General features: G+C 35.7%; 1 protein-coding gene across 2 annotated transcripts; it reads right to left on the bottom strand.

Moving 5' to 3' along the window:
- Nucleotides 1–2,335: 2,335 nt before the first annotated feature.
- Nucleotides 2,336–16,885, bottom strand: LOC131335821 (annexin D5-like). 2 transcript variants are annotated; one of them, XR_009202654.1, is made up of 8 exons: nt 16,582–16,875; nt 6,070–6,224; nt 4,974–5,183; nt 4,088–4,303; nt 3,746–3,835; nt 2,769–2,971; nt 2,554–2,681; nt 2,336–2,493 (listed from the first exon to the last, which is right to left on the bottom strand). XR_009202654.1 is itself a non-coding variant. In XM_058371337.1 (7 exons), the coding sequence occupies exons 1-7, from the start codon at nt 16,829–16,831 to the stop codon at nt 2,675–2,677; spliced, it is 1,131 nt and encodes a 376-aa protein (XP_058227320.1). In that variant the 5' UTR covers nt 16,832–16,885; the 3' UTR covers nt 2,336–2,674. The 2 variants fall into 2 exon arrangements, 1 of the variants encoding a protein (XP_058227320.1); XM_058371337.1 differs by having other exon boundaries at nt 2,336–2,681; nt 16,582–16,885.
- Between the last annotated feature and the right edge of the window lie 1,109 nt (nt 16,886–17,994).

Here is a 17,994-nt window from a genome sequence, read left to right as displayed (position 1 = left end):
TCTTTATTTTTCATGGCTAAAAGTAACTTTGAGAGCTAACACATATCGGAAAATGTATTTTATCTAATGCAAAGCCTTAACATGAAGCTTAAAAAATAAGTAGATGATAACTAAATAAACAAATTTTAAACAACAATGCTTGATTAGTTGCCGATACAAAAACTCATTGATAAACTGATGATTAGTAATTACTCCGTACAAAACAAAACTGAAGACTAATGACAAGATAAATAAATACTTTCAAAAAAAAATCAATTACTAATTTTTTTCACAACAATTATCTCAGAAAGCACCACAGTAGTCGAAATTGTTGTTACTCACATAAATCTCAAATTGCCTCTCTAAAAATCTAATTCGTATTTTTTTGGTATTGGCGTCATTTGCTTTTTTTCTTACCCGCCAATTATTTTGGCCCCACAATGGAGAAAACTTTCCCGCAACATCCTATGCTTTTGGCCAGATCACTCTTGCAAGAAAGTAAATCTTGCAGGAAAACTTAAGAAAATGTTTCCCACTACTTTCCTGGCAACTAAACACTACAAAAGTTATGGAAAAATTGATTTTCCCATCATTTTCTGTACTTTCCTGACAACTGAACGGAGCCTAAATAATTGAAAACAGCAAATTTTACGATAAACAAATTGCTTTGTGTATGATAAACATATTAATGTCAGTAGAAAATTTACTTAATGGGTCTAGTTTATTTTGTTATAATGAGCTATATTATCTACTTGCTCACAAATTGAAGTGATGCTTTATCTATTTTTGGGAGGGAAAGACTATAATACACACCCCTTATTTGGGTGTGTATCATGTGCATCCCTCAAATGTTATGAATTATAGAGAAAATGTTACGAATCGTATTGTTAAAAAATTACGAATCGTATAAAGGTTACGAGATACACCAAAATATGATGAATCATAATGAAAATGTTACGAATCGTACTGCTGAAAAGTTATGAATTCTAGAACAAAAGTTACGAAACAAGCTAAAATGTTATGAATAAACCATAAAATAGATGCATATAGTATACCCTTTTAAGGGGTGTGTATCTATTTTTGGCTATGGAAGAATTAATAATTCAGTGCCGGCAAAATTTAAAAAATTATTATATGTAAAAAATTATAAAATTTTTGGGCATTTTTTGATCTCAAGGAACTCGCCTGAACCCTTCCCGTAAATATACGAGCCGTCCCTTCTACCGTTTTAAATCCGGCCAAATAATAATCTTCGTTTGGGCCAATCACTATTCGCATGCATTTAACCACAACTTTATGCAACTCAAAACTTCTGCCCTCCACCCCCAAAAAATTCAATGACATAGACCACTTTGACGGCATATCATTTTAATTTTCATAAGCATTGGGTATGAAGTGCAAAATATACTTTATTCCCCGAAATATAAATCTTCAGTTAATCAATTATAGAAACAAGTAAAATACATACGGAATAAAAGAGCTAATTCGAGCAGACTAGTAGATGAAATAGTGTTTTGAGATTAGTATAAGTATACTAATCCAAACCGATAAAAGGTGTTAATCCGAACTCAAAATTCCACTTATAAAAAATAAAAAAAAGAATCGGACTAACACTGACTCGTTCCCCCAAATAACATGAAGACCGAAGAGTTCGCCGACACATAAATCATTCGTGGAGGAAAAAATCTTAATTTACTGAGGGTTGCGAATAAAGTTTACATCGCTCAATCTCGACAGTCCAAAACTGTTTTGGACAATCCGGATTGAAAACAATTTATTAATGCTAATAGATCAATCGAGATCGTCCAAAAATATTTTGGACGACTGAAATTGCGCGAAGCCATGGATAATTCTCCCTTCCTGGAGTTTATCAAAATTATTCCTCTGTCGCCAGTAAAAGGAAAAGTTGGATCAGTTCCCGAATCAAAGATTATTGGTAATCAAGTGTAGAAGCACTTTGCCGATAAAATAAAAAAAAAAAAACTGACTTGTTTCTAGAAACAAGAAAATAAAAAAGTTCATATTTTCCTCAATACTCTCACAAGAGGCATGACCCAAACACATGCTAATTGAAAATTGTCAATTCTCCGATCATATTTATTAAACGACCATGACTTAATGGGTAATATCGACACAACTCAAACCTTATTTGACAATTTGCAATATTTAATTTTACGATCTATGTATGTTCAGCAACAGAAAATTGCTCACAATTCGTCCTCTCATTTATATATGTTAAACCAAATGATATCTATCTCATTGGTTTCAATTTTGCGCAACTCATGATTCTATGGCTCAATTATCTCAAAGAAAGATAAGAGCAAGAGTGAAAAAGTCATATCCTTGTATGAAAGTATTTTTCTCACACAGCCAAAATGAGTTTATTAATAACAACATATAATTATAATGTAGCCACTGAATTACATCCGACATCACCAACCATGCAACCTAAAACGCAAACACACAGGAACAAAGAAAACTGAGAGAGAGGGAGAGAGAAGTCCAAATCCACACCTTATATCACATAGGAACAAAGAAAATGAGAGAGAGGGAGAGAGAAGTCTAAATCCACACCTTATATCACACATTACGTAATGGATGCCTTATCTAGGGACATGAGGCTTTATCATCAAAACTCTTTATTTTCAATTTCTCGATGCATTCTCAACCGCATGATCTCAATTCGTGAAAATTCTTATACCCTGAGATTCACATTAGTTCAAGCGGGTGTAAATGCATTGAGACATCTGGATAAAGAATTTAGAGATACGTGATCCATGGCCCTTTACCTAGGCATTGGGTTTAAAAGCGAGATAAGAAATGCTCTGTATTGTCCAGAAGTATCTTCATGAACATCATCACTCAATGATTTTTCATATTTCTTTAGGTACTCTGCCTTTATGTCCTCAATATCAACTTCAGCCCTTGACACAATAATCCTAGTGAGTGTTTCATCATCAGTTCCAATGCCGTCCATCGCCTTATGCAATGCCTGCAAAAGGGTTATAATTGCATAATGCTTCCATCATTCACTATATAAAAATCACGATGAATTTCTATAGATCGATTCATATAAAAGAGTATGCACAGTAAAATTTTCTATTCGGATTCAACCGTTATAGGGGTGTTTAGGAGTATTGTCTTTACTAGAAAATACAGTTTCCTGTAACATGACATGAAATTGGAGAGGAAAGAAAATCATGCAAAGAGAAATGATATTTTCTTGCGATAATTTTGGTAGAAATAAATTTAAGAGGAACAATCATAAAATCACGCGTTGGATTTTACCATGGTTTCATGTGATTAAACCATGCAATCCTTTTCACTTACTAAAAACAAGAATTGAGCACTAAGCAGGGCGTTTCTAGGTAGTGTAAAGTGTTCAATAACTTTGACGAAAAAAAGTGTTCAGTAACTGTTTGTCTCAGTTATCGTGGTCGAATCAATTACAATCCCATTGCTAGACATAGTTCACACATGGAGTATATTAACCAAGAGGTTTATTGGGTATTGCGGAGTTTTATTTTACCACTCACATGATTAGGAAGATCTATAATAATTATGTAAATCTATCTAAATTTTAAATATAACGACCATACAAGGAAGCATTGAAATAAAAATGTGATTACAGGCCAACGATAAAGCATTTCTCATCAACGAATAGGAAGAACATGTGCAAAAGATAAGTAAAAACAAATTACCTTATGAAAGTAGTATATTTGTACGATTTTATGATATCAATAAAAAAAATTTTAAAAAAAAGTACCTTGGCAAAGTATTTTCTACGATTCTCAGCACATTGTAAAATTGTCAAAAGCGCACACTTGAATTTCGAAGATGTTTCCTTCTTTACAGCCTGCAATTAATAAATGTATGTTAAAGCAAAACCAAACCTGACTTAATAATCATTAGACAACTTAGCCCATCGATGAAGGCCTATAAAAGCCGAAATATTCTAGTTGCCAAAGGATCCATAACATGGGCCTCATTTTGGGCCACATAACACACTAGCCCATATATAGCATACATTGGGCCGCATAACAAATGCATCGAAAATGCGAGAACCATTCAATGAAGGTATGGTTAAAAATTGAAGACATGCACGTACCTTTTTCAATGAATGCACATACATTTTGCGATAAGCAGTATTAATCGCAGCCAAATGAGCACTGCTTCTTTCACTGAATATGCGAATAAAAGTCTCCTCATTAGTTCCGAGTCTCCACTCCCCATCTTTAAAGAGGTCTTTGGCATCTTTCTCTACCATCACTGCATCTACTTCTGGGCTTTGTGAGCGTATTGCACCTGCATATGCGACCAACAACTACCAAAAGAAAAAAAACCAATTAGAATCCTTGTGTTATCGACACGTACATGCAAAAAGTAAGAGAGGATTGCTAGACGTGAGAAAACCTATTGCCCATGTTGAGTAATAGCTGACCAATCCAAAAAACAAGTCGAATAATATTGCCATCTAAGAAAGACATTAGAATGCAGATAATTTGTGTGGAGGGATGGATGGATGGGCCGAGGATGATTGGGCTGGTCAGAGTGTTGGGGCGGGGGGGGGGGGGGGGGGGGGGGGGGGGGGGGCGCAATATTGTATATGTCAAAAGAGTTTCAAATAGCCCTAAATGCCAAATGTCCACGATCGAAGTCAAAAGGAGTTAGCAAAATTTCAAATAGCCCTAAATACAAAATGTCCACGATCGAACTCAAACCCTGGTCTCCCACATGGGAAGGACCAGGAGATGCCAACTATGCTAAAGCCCTATAATGATGCTCAATTGGAAATTATAAGCTATAGGTCACATGTAATGAATATTTTGACTTGGTACGAACGAATAATTGTGCGTAGCTATACATATGACAATATGTATGAAGATATCTACAAAATTATTGTTATATTTAACTATTTTATCGCAAATATGGCATGTGTAAGGTGGGTTGTGTGAGTCATCACTTCGCTAGAGGAGGAGAGAGATAGAGAGCACCTTTTTATTGTCGTCGTGTGTATGAGATTCTATATCCTCATCAAGGTAAGTTGTGAACATTGTACGATAAGCCTTTTTCAGCCCTTCAAGTTGGGATGGAGTACAAGAACATATTACTTCAATTGCGACATTGAGGTTTTTACTTAAACCATGTTTCACTAATTTTGCGTCACGGCTTGCCGAATCATCCATCCAAAGTAAGAGTGCTCTCTGAAAGTAAAAAATTTATTTTTTAGTTTACGACGTAAGTTACATAAACACAACAAATGTTTTATAGTAGTTTTCAGCCATTTTTGTTGGGAAAATAACAGAAACAAATGAAAAATCTGTAATGAAATTGAGCTTGAAATGGAATGAATTGCTCTTTAATTAAGGTGATATTTTTCCTTTCACTTGATGACAGTTTGCTAAATAATTTTCCGCAGATGGTGGTTCCACGATATGTGTAGATTTTACATGCGGAGAAATCCCAAAATTTCTCCACTTAAAAATTAAGGGAAATTCACACTTTACTAACAGATTTGTTAAGTTTTTGTTTACAAACATATTAAATAGGGAAAAAAATAATGGCATTTAAAATAGGACAAGAAAAGTTTTTGGCTATTTTCGAAGTCATAAATAAATCTACTTTTTCATCAAATCTAACGGAATAACTAACCGTCACGCTTTAGTCCATATATAGTCAAGAGGTGTAATTGTTAAAAAATAGAATTGAGGGGATGTCTTTGAAATTCCCTCAAACTACAGGGGCATAAAATGTAGGCATGCCGTTCTATGCATGAGAACGGAAATAACACCCATGTGAACATCTTTTTTCTTTATTGCCGAGCAAAAAAAAAAAAAAAATCATCTTTTTTCTTTATTCCATATATCGAATGAGCACAACTTTAATATGTATCATATTTGTCGGCGTATCTAAGTAAAATAGGCAAATCATAGAGTTAGAGGACTAAATCATAAAAAAACACTAGTTGGCCTGGGGAATGAAAACTTTATCGGGGACTCTACTTTACACCATGATTTTATTTATCCTTATATAACAAATATTAAGTATCACAGAAAAGTGAAGTGACGAAACAATGCGCTAGTGTTGTACCTTAAGATCAGCACTACACATAAGCTCTTTAGACAAGCGATCGTCAAAGTCTTCCGAAAACTTATTTTTATACTCCTGTTTTATTAGAGTACGATGTGTCTCGGGTTTTGCCCGAGCAAGAATATTCACGATTGTTGCTTCGTCGCAGCCCCATCCTGAATAACAAGTCAACAACATTTGTCAAAAGCATTTTTTTTTTTTTGATATGTGTTTATTCTGATTATTTTCACTAGAGTACCGCTGAGTCAAGCTTGTGTCATATGGGGCTATATACATCTAACTATCAAATTCATCTGATTCCCACACATGAAAAAAAATCTTATCTACAAAATATTCCCCTCTACGAACGAAATTAATTAAGCAAAATATGAGTTGCTTGAAAATAAATAATTTTGTGAATTGTGCACAAAAACATGTCTGGAAGCCAAAAAAATGTAACATTGCGATATTTCTCGAGGGATAGGAGAAGAAACAAAAGGAGAAAATGTTGGAAAGCGAAAAATATTACTGTATTAAGGGTTGCTCCTCCCGAAATCATTACGTAAATTAAAACAAAGGGGAAAATATATAATAGAAATTAGAAAGAAAAAAAAATTAGTTCGACACATAGAATATAAACATTGCACCCACACCACCCCCCCCCCCCCCCCCCCCCCCCCCCTTCCTTTTGTGGATACTCTCACGAATAACACCATCTGCTCATGTTAAAGTTTAACAGTAAAACTGTAAAATAAGTCACTCAATTCCCCCCCTCCCCCCCCTTTTGTGGATACTCTCACGAATAACACCATCTGCTCATGTTAAAGTTTAACAGTAAAACTGTAAAATAAGTCACTCAATTTTTTCGTGTGCTTTATAAAATTATTATTGGTATATCTGAATTTTACATTTTTATCTAAGATAAACCAAAAAGAACAAAAAAAAGTAAAACTGTAATTGGGTTAATGAGCAGGTCGGATTTGATTTTAAATAAACGAGTCGGGTATATGAGTAGTTGAACTCATAATTAATGGGTCTAAATGCCCATTAAAGACTCAACCCACTTATAACTTACTTAATTAGGCTCAAACCTGCCCATTCGACGCCCATATGTTAAACTAACCAATAATAACCATTAGCCCAAAAGTTATGCCACCTGTGTCCAATAAGAAGTGGTCGGCCAGAACAAAAGTGAGAGTTCAAAGGCCATCTACAACTACAAGTATATACGCATCATATATATGAATAGATGTATATGCACGCATGCAGGGCAGGGCAGGGCCAGACCTGATCTATTTCGGGAGCCTATGTCAAAATTCGAAGAGTGAGTCCTAATCAATAACCAGGAATATTGTCTGTCCTGATCTAATTAAAATGGTGGCCATTGATAGGTGATATGGGTTGGGCTAAAATTATTTGGGCTAAATTTTACATGTAATTGTTTTTATTTTTTTCAAAGCTGACCTGGGCTATAGCCCAACACCCTTCTATATTCATAGTCCTGCCCTTGGTCCTAATATTTTTCTTTTTTCTTTGCGCTTATATATACTGTTGAAAAATGTATGCATTATAATTTGTGAAAATTTATATGCATCTCTATTAATTATTTTGATGATTAATTCAATGATATTTTTATTCGGCAAATACAAAATTATCGAAAAGTCGATTCCCGAATTAAATATTTTCGTGACCTTGAAATATAGCATAAAGTCTCTTGGATTCATGATTTATATTTACAAAGACTTTATTGAGCTCAATACATGCTTTAACGGTTTATTTAGATGAAATTGTGAGCCACAGGTTGACGAACCGGCTGACAAGCCGGCTGTCTGAACAGAAAGCTGTGACAACCGGACGACCACCCGGATGACCACTCTATCAAACGGCTAGTTTCCAACGGCTAGTTTCAAACGGCTAGTTTCCAACGGCTAGTTTCAAACGGCTAGTTTCCAACGGCTAGTGTCCAACGGCTAGTTTCCAACGGCTAGGAAGCATATGGATGGCTATATAAGGCATCAAGAACTCATTAATGAGTACATACACAAGCTACAACATTCCATATTATTGCAAGAGCAAATTCTCAAAAGATCAAAGCCAAAAATTCTCATTGTTCTTCCACTTTCATATTATTCTTGAGAGAAAATTTGTACAAGTCGTGAGCGATAATTTTCATACCTTCTTCACATACTTGTATTTCCTAAGTGAGTGTTTGAGTCAAACACTTGAAAGCTTAGAAGACCAAATTCGGGTTGGAATTTGGGTGTTATTGTTTTTGAGAAGTTTTCGGAGAAAATTCTTGCGGTTGTGCTAGCTCCTCGGGAAAGCTAGAGGCATTCGGTTCTTGTAAGCACCCGCAAGACTTACAAGTTGTAATCTTTTAAAGATTAGTCTAACCTTCAAGTAATTGCTTGAGGAGAAGTGAAGTAGGGCCGGACCGTGGACAAATCCGGACCGAACCACTATAAACGGGTTCTATCTCTCTATCTCTCTATTTTGATTGCATACTTATTGTTTGCATATATTGTTAGAGATAAATTTTTATTGGTAATTATTACTAGCAATCCTATTCACCCCCCCTCTAGGTTGCATAATTTGGGTAACAATTGGTATCAGAGCCTCGGCTCTTGTTTGTAGATTTAACCATCTAAGAGTTAAGATCCATGGCAACCACTAGTAATGTTTCTTGTATCGAAGGTCAATCGTCCAATAGACCTCCCTTGTTCACCGGAGAAAATTACTCTCATTGGAAAAATAGAATGATGATCTTTATTCAATCCACGGATTATGATCTATGGAAAATTATCAAAAATGGTCCCATTATTCCTACTAAGAAAGTTGGAGAAGAGACTATGCCTAAACCAGATTATGAGTGGAGTCATTTGGAAAAGGCTTCAATAGAAAAGAACTATAGAGCTATGAACCTTCTTTTTTGTGCTATTACTCCCAATGAATATGATTGTGTTTCCGCATGTGAATCGGCTAAAGAAATATGGGATAAGTTAGAAATGTCACATGAAGGAGATAGTCAAGTTAAGGAGTCCAAAATTGATATTCTTGTGCATAGCTATGAGCTCTTCAAAATGAAACCGGATGAATCTATATCTCAAATGTTTGCTAGATTTGCTAGTATTACTAACGGTTTAAAAGCTCTTGGAAAGATTTACAGTCAATCCGAAATGACAAGGAAGGTGCTCCGTTCCATGCCAACCAATTGGGACACTACCACCTCCATCATCCTACAATCCAAAGATTTCTCAACATACACGATGGACAAGCTCATGGGATCTCTCATGACGGAGGAAATGCATCACAACCTCAAGGGTGAAAAAGAGAAGAAAGTTAAGGATCTTGCCTTCAAAAGTACAACAAGCAAATCAAAAAGCAAGGAGGATTCAAGCAACGAAAGTGAGGATGATGAAATGGCGCTCATCACAAAAACGTTCAAGAAACTCCTCAAAAATAGAGCATCTCACAAAGGCAGAGGATTTTCAAGAAAAGATGGAGGCAAAGAAGAAAATAGTAAAAATGATCCAATCATTTGCTACGAGTGCAAGAAGCCCGGCCACATCAAAAGTGAATGTCCATATGCAAAAAAATATTCAAAGAAGGACAAAAAGAGAGCTATGATGGCCGCATGGGACAATAGTGACGATAGTAGCTCCGATGAGGACGATGAGCAACAAGAGGTCGCTAACTTGTGTTTCATGGCCATCGAAGAAAACGAGGTAGATCTCGACTCATCCTATTCCTTTGATGAATTATTTATTGCCTATAAAGAGTTGAAAGTAGAATTTGAAAAGGTTGTTTCTAAAAACAAATTTCTTAAAAAGGTTGCTAAAGATCTTTCACTAGAAATAGATGATTTAATTGAAGAGAAAGATATTTTGGAGGAAGAAAATGAAAGTTTAAGAACCTCTTTGGAAAAAGAAAAAGAGTATTTGAAGGATACTTCCAAAAACGAATCTTTAGAAAAACAAATTGATGATTTAACTAATTCTCTTTCAAAACTCACTAATGGAAAAGAAAGTTTAGACATTCTTCTTGGAAAACAAATGGTTTCTTTTCACAAGGCCGGAATTGGTTATAATCCCACTCAACACAAAAATCTTTTTGAAAAAGATGTTCCTCCTTTTAGCCATTCTAAATTGACATGTCATTATTGTGGTAAAATTGGTCATATTTCTCCTACATGTCCTATGAAAGGATACTCATCTTCTAATGCAAAAAAGGTCTGGGTTCCTAAGAACCGTATCAATGCTAACCTTCAAGGACCCAAGATGATTTGGGTACCAAAAGTCAAGAATTGATGTGCTATTGTAGGTATGCTTCAAAAGTTCTCTCAAGGAAGGAAGTTGGTACCTTGATAGTGGATGTTCAAGACACATGACCGGTGACAAGAGGGCTTTCAATTCTCTTTCGTCTAAAGATGGTGGACATGTCACATTTGGAGACAACAACAAAGGCAAAATCATAGGAATCGGTGATATAGGTAATTCTCCTATTATTGAAGATGTTTTACTTGTTAGTGGTTTAAAACACAATCTTCTTAGCATAAGTCAATTATGTGATAGAGGAAATCGTGTTATCTTTGAAAAATCCAAATGTATCATTGAAAATGACAAAAGCAACAAGACACTCTTCGTTGGACAAAGATTTGAAAATGTATATGTTTTTAATCTCAATGATTTAAGTAATTGTGATATAAAATGTTTTTCCGCTTTGAGTGAAAATAGTTGGCTTTGGCATAGGCGCCTAGGACATGCAAGTATGGATGCTATTTCAAAACTCTCTAGAAAAAATTTGGTAAAAGGTCTTCCTAAAATCAAATTTGAAAAAGATAGACTTTGTGGTCCTTGCCAACAAGGAAAACAAACCAAGGTTTCTTTTAAGTCCAAAAATGTTGTTTCAACTACTAGACCTTTGCAATTACTTCATATGGATTTGTTTGGACCAACTCGCTCTCCAAGTCTTTGTGGAAACTATTATTGTCTTGTTGTTGTTGATGATTTCTCTAGATATACATGGGTGATGTTCCTAGCTCATAAGAATGAGGCTTATCCTAATTTCACTAAACTTTGTAGAAGAGTTCAAAATGAAAAAGGCTTTGTTATTTCTAACATTCGTACGGATCATGGAAAAGAACTTGACAATTCTTTATATGAAAAGTTTTGTGATGAACATGGTATTGGTCATAACTTTTCTGTACCTCGTACTCCTCAACAAAATGGAGTAGTTGAGAGAAAGAATCGTACTTTGGAAGAAATGGCCCGCACTATGCTTTGTGAAAACTCTTTGCCAAAATATTTTTGGGCGGAAGCCGTTAATACCTCATGCTATATTTTGAATCGAGTTTTAATTAGGCCTATCCTCAAGAAAACTCCTTATGAGCTTTGGAATGGTAGAATACCCAACATTAATTACTTTCATGCCTTCGGTTGTAAATGTTATGTATTAAACAATGGAAAAGATGACTTGGGTAAATTTGATTCAAAATCGGATGAAGGCATCTTTATTGGTTACTCTCTTACTAGCAAAGCATATAGAATTTATAATAAGCGCACTAATCTTGTTGAAGAATCTATTCACGTTTCCTTTGATGAATCTAATCCTTGTGCTACTAAGGATGTTGTTGATAATGATGACTTAGAAATTACACATGAGATTCATGACTTGACAATTCAAGAAAAAGTTGATGGTGATACTCAAGTAGAAAGCTCTCAAATCAAAGAAGATGAAGTTATTAATCAACCTCAAGATGCCATGGGAGACAACCAAGATCTTTCCAAGGATTGGAGATTCGTGCAAAACCATCCAAAAAACTTGATTCTTGGAGAAGTTTCGAAAGGGGTAACCACTCGCTCGTCTCATAGAAATTTTTGTGAAAATCAAGCTTTTGTTTCTCAAATTGAGCCTAAAAACTTTCCGGAAGCTCAAGATGATGAAAATTGGATTTTGGCCATGCAAGATGAGTTAAATCAATTTGAAAGGAATAAAGTTTGGGCATTAGTACCTAAGCCTCTTGATCACTCTATTATAGGTACTAAATGGGTTTTTCGTAACAAGCTAGATGAATCCGGAAATATTGTTAGGAATAAAGCTAGACTTGTTGCTCAAGGTTATAATCAAGAAGAAGGTATTGATTTTGAAGAAACTTTTGCACCGGTAGCTAGATTAGAGGCTATTCGCATATTGCTTGCCTTTGCATCTTTCAAAAATTTCAAGCTTTATCAAATGGATGTGAAAAGTGCATTTTTGAATGGGTTCATAAATGAAGAAGTTTATGTCAAACAACCTCCCGGCTTTGAAGATCATGTATACCCCGATCATGTTTTTAAACTCTCAAAAGCTTTATATGGTTTGAAGCAAGCACCACGTGCATGGTATGATAGACTTAGTTCATTCTTGCTTGACAATGGCTTTACTCGTGGAAAAATTGATACTACTCTTTTCATTAAAGCCAAAGGTAAAGATATGCTCATTATTCAAATATATGTTGATGATATTGTCTTTGGTGCCACTAATGATAATATGTGCAAAGAGTTTGCTAAGTGTATGCAAGGTGAATTTGAAATGAGTATGATGGGGGAGCTTAACTTCTTCCTCGGACTTCAAATCAAGCAAACTAATGAGGGGATCCTAATCAACCAAGCCAAGTATGCGAAAGAACTTATTAAGAAGTTTGGCATGGAAGGATCAAAGCCAATGAGCACACCAATGAGCACATCAACTAAGCTAGACAAAGATGAGAATGGTAAGGCCGTCAATGAAAAGATGTATCGAGGTATGATCGGCTCATTACTTTATCTCACTGCAAGTAGACCGGATATAATGTTTAGTGTTTGCATGTGTGCTAGATTTCAATCATGTCCTAAAGAATCGCATTTAAAAGCTATTAAACGTATCTTTAAATATGTTGGCGGTTCTCATGACTTAGGATTGTTTTATCCACGTGGAGTTATATTTGATTTAATTGGTTATTCGGATGCGGATTTTGGAGGTTTCAAAGTTGATCGTAAAAGTACAAGTGGGACTTGCCAATTTCTAGGGCACTCTCTAGTATCTTGGCATAGCAAGAAACAAAATTCCGTAGCTCTATCTACCGCCGAGGCGGAATATGTAGCGGCCGGAAGTTGTTGTGCCCAAATATTGTGGATCAAACAACAAATGGAGGATTTCAATTTGCAATATGATCATATTCCTATTAAATGTGATAATACTAGTGCAATTAGCTTAACCAAGAATCCAATTCAACATTCTCGAACAAAACATATTGAGATTAGACATCATTTTATAAGAGATCATGTTCAAAAAGGGGATATTGAACTTAACTTTATTAGTACCGACAAGCAATTGGCGGACATTTTCACAAAACCCCTTGGTGAAGAACAATTTTGTTTCATTCGACGAGAACTCGGCATGTCTAATCATTTATGAAAAAGTTGTGTTCTTGATGTCAAAAGTTTTTTTTTGGATTCAATGTTGAGTTGATTGAATTCGTAAATATCATACTTGATGGAGAGTACAAATGATCTTGATAAAGAAATCACCCTCCAAACATTTTATCATATGTTTCATTTTCCTGTGTTTGGTATGAAGAAAATCAGTTTTATGGTCTTTAATGTTACTCCTCTTAAACGATTTCTGGACTTAACCTGCATTTGTCAGTCGGATGTCCAAGCGGATGTCCAACCGGACAACCGTGAGGTTGAGACTTATTCAAGCTTTTGCGTTGCTAACTCTGATTTATTAAGTCTGTTACACTTAGTTTGTATGAACTTCATGGCTTAGTGCTTAAATTGTCTCTTATATACTTCGCCGATATGAATTTCTTGTCTCTAAGCTTGCAGGGATAATCATTCTCGGTAATACCCCTCGCATTCTTTAAAAAGCTCTCTTTTAGGGGGAGCATGTATTAAGGGGACACAACAATAAACACCCGAACACAATTTTCTTCCCCTATTCTTGTTCTTTTCGGCGCCACCCCTATCCTATCTCTATTCGGCGCCACCCCTATCCTATCCTATTCGGCGCCGCATCCCCTATCCTATCTCTATTCGGTGCCGCATCCCCTATTATCTCTCTTTCGGCGCAGCAATTCAATCAATTCGGCGCACCATTTCAAACAATTCGGCGCAGCATTTCAAACAATTCGGCGCCGCATCTCTATCCCTTATCCTCAAACACTTCTCTCATACTCTATAAATTCAACAACACTCTCTCTATCTCTTCATCTATCTATCTTTCCTTCTCTCTCGGCCTAAATCTCTCATCAAGCAATGGCAAACATACCGCAAAGGTTACCGTTTGAGTTTTACGAAAGAGATGCCGAACGAGCAGAGTTCAGGTTGTTTATCCAAACCATTTGGATGCAACTCTTTATCTTCATTCTGCTGTGTGCGTTACTTACCATGAGAATACCACCATGGTTCGGATGGAATGTAAATGTGGATACTCTGTGGTATTGGATTGGCATTATAGCTGCCGTTGTAGCAGCCATTATTCGAGAATACGAAAATCAAGGACGCCAAGCTCTCAATGAACGAAGATAGAGTGCTACAGGGCAAGAGCGGCATGGTGCTGGAACCATGGCCCTATTGTTTTTCTCTTTTTAGTTTTTTTTTATGATGTCACAGGGGGAGAAAAAGCCAAGTTTTAATTGATCTATCTTGCCATTTTGGGCAAATTTAAAAAATTGCTTGCTATGATCTGATGATTATTGCTATTACTCGTTGATCATAGATAACTGCTTTGGTGCATGTATTAAGGGGGAGATTGGCATAACTCCTACTTGAATAAAAACTATCATTTTGTGTCATCATCAAAAAGGGGGAGATTGTTGAAAAATGTATGCATTATAATTTGTGAAAATTTATATGCATCTCTATTAATTATTTTGATGATTAATTCAATGATATTTTTATTCGGCAAATACAAAATTATCGAAAAGTCGATTCCCGAATTAAATATTTTCGTGACCTTGAAATATAGCATAAAGTCTCTTGGATTCATGATTTATATTTACAAAGACTTTATTGAGCTCAATACATGCTTTAACGGTTTATTTAGATGAAATTGTGAGCCACAGGTTGACGAACCGGCTGACAAGCCGGCTGTCTGAACAGAAAGCTGTGACAACCGGACGACCACCCGGATGACCACTCTATCAAACGGCTAGTTTCCAACGGCTAGTTTCAAACGGCTAGTTTCCAACGGCTAGTTTCCAACGGCTAGGAAGCATATGGATGGCTATATAAGGCATCAAGAACTCATTAATGAGTACATACACAAGCTACAACATTCCATATTATTGCAAGAGCAAATTCTCAAAAGATCAAAGCCAAAAATTCTCATTGTTCTTCCACTTTCATATTATTCTTGAGAGAAAATTTGTACAAGTCGTGAGCGATAATTTTCATACCTTCTTCACATACTTGTATTTCCTAAGTGAGTGTTTGAGTCAAACACTTGAAAGCTTAGAAGACCAAATTCGGGTTGGAATTTGGGTGTTATTGTTTTTGAGAAGTTTTCGGAGAAAATTCTTGCGGTTGTGCTAGCTCCTCGGGAAAGCTAGAGGCATTCGGTTCTTGTAAGCACCCGCAAGACTTACAAGTTGTAATCTTTTAAAGATTAGTCTAACCTTCAAGTAATTGCTTGAGGAGAAGTGGAGTAGGGCCGGACCGTGGACAAATCCGGACCGAACCACTATAAACGGGTTCTATCTCTCTATCTCTCTATTTTGATTGCATACTTATTGTTTGCATATATTGTTAGAGATAAATTTTTATTGGTAATTATTACTAGCAATCCTATTCACCCCCCCCTCTAGGTTGCATAATTTGGGTAACATATACGATGCGTGGTAGTAAAACAATTTCTTTTGGGAGTATGCACTGGGTACTAAAAATAATTGGGGCCATAATGTCCATTGGCAGTGGCAGAGGGAGCATGGGACGAGCGGGGCACCCCCGCTCAATTTATTTTCAATTTAAGATTTTAATATATATATATATATATATATATATATTATATTGTATTTCATAAATTTACTTTTAATTTTTCTAAGACATGTCGAATATCATTTCATTCTCAATTTTTTGTTTCACATATTTGAACATTGTCATTCTAGCGAAATGAGATGTCTAATGTGAAAAATAGCCGATACTAACTATTTGGAACTCTCCAATGCATAATGTCCAAAATTCGAAAATACCTACCCCATGGGCTATTCGCTTTATACTTTAGCAATTAATGTCAATGGGAGCAATATTGGTAAATATTGTGTAGTGAATTGCTCTTGGACTTGATCTGCTGAGATAATTCAAGCAATTCGATTGTTTTTAAAATTTATGTAATTAATTTACTATATTAGTACAAATTTTTTTAGTTAATGACGAAGGAGACCACTGTCCACGGCCCTATATGCATGGTGTAAAACAAGTTAATGAAGAAGGAGACCAACCGAAAACAAAAGAAATTAAATGAAAAAAGCAAAGCAAAGAGAGGGATATATCAGTCATCAGTGGCGTTACGTACCCGCAAAAGCACGGTTCAAGTGGATTGCATCATCCCCAGCCTTGGTAATTACATCCGGAGGAACCACGCCCTCTGTTGGCTTATTAGTGACCTCCGAAGGACCACCCTTTGTCGACTCGGTATGGACACTCTCATCTGACTCGACAATTGACTCATGAGGAACACTTGTCGATGACAAGGTTGTTGCATTCGGAGGAACGCCCTCTGTTACCTCAGAAGTTACCTTCGGATGATCACTCATTGTTGACATTCACTCGCTCGCTTGCTATCTGATTTCTTACCTCGCTCTTCCCTTTCCTTCCCTTCCCTTGGACAAATATATATATATATATATATAGGATGGACGTTAATGGCATGCAGCGAATATTCTGAAAAAAGAATTTTTACTTTTGGACCATTAATTACACTTTATTCTAATCAGCACTTTATCGTAAGCTGGCTTACGGAAGAGCGCAGGTTAGGTGATGGGATTAAACCTCCGAATTTTTTTCCATCGTTTTATTTTGCTACATTAGTGGCAAGTTTTGTTTTGTGTTAATCTTCTACTGGCCAGGATTAATTAATATTTTATGGCGACCTTGAAAGCAATCACAATTCACAAGCAATTTTTTTTTTTGTTTGTGGTAATACAGAGTGTTCCAAGCCAACTTACAAGCATCTTGTGCATGAACAACAAGTGCTCAACAATACTAGGTAAAATTGCTAGTCAAAATTGTAATTTTTACTTCATTTTAACTAGATACTTTATGGCATAGAAACCAACAATGTTAGGTATACTATTCTTATATACCATTACTTATAAAGTTTCTTTTCTAAATGAAGTCAATCTTGTAAGAATTTTCTCACAAACAAATGGAGATTGAAGATTCACTTATTAGACTCCGAAAATGCACGAGGCTTAACCCTATTTTCAAAAGAACTTGAACAAAAATTGTTTCGCGAATCTTCTTCGATCAGCAAAGCATAATTCACATTGGGCAAACCCATTTGTTTTGCATTACCAATATCAGACAACGTTTTCAATCCAACTGGAAAGAAGTACTACAGGCGTGAGTGATCAATACGAATTAATGGAGTAGTCCTTGTGCATTACCATCAACGCTTTCAATCCAACGTACTGGAAATGGCATTACTCATCAATGACGCATCATAGAGACCTAACTTGTGGGTGTCATCATCCATGACGCATTCTATTATGACGCATCATAAATACCAAAGACTTTCTGTGCTCCTATCTTTTTCAAAAGCGTAAGTGTGAAAAAACACAACAATATCCATAATATTCTCTACGTCCTAATTTGTTTGTCCAATTTCGGACTTTTAAGTTATTAAAGAAATCAAATCTGACTCATTGATTTAAAACTTTATATAATCTGATCCATTGATTTTGAAATTGAACAGTCAAGACATGAA

The sequence above is a fragment of the Rhododendron vialii genome, chromosome 8a (assembly GCF_030253575.1).
Source record: "Rhododendron vialii isolate Sample 1 chromosome 8a, ASM3025357v1".
In the NCBI taxonomy this organism is placed as follows: domain Eukaryota; kingdom Viridiplantae; phylum Streptophyta; class Magnoliopsida; order Ericales; family Ericaceae; genus Rhododendron; species Rhododendron vialii.
The sequence above is the reverse complement of the archived record's forward strand: the minus strand, read 5'-3'. Positions and strand labels throughout refer to the sequence as shown.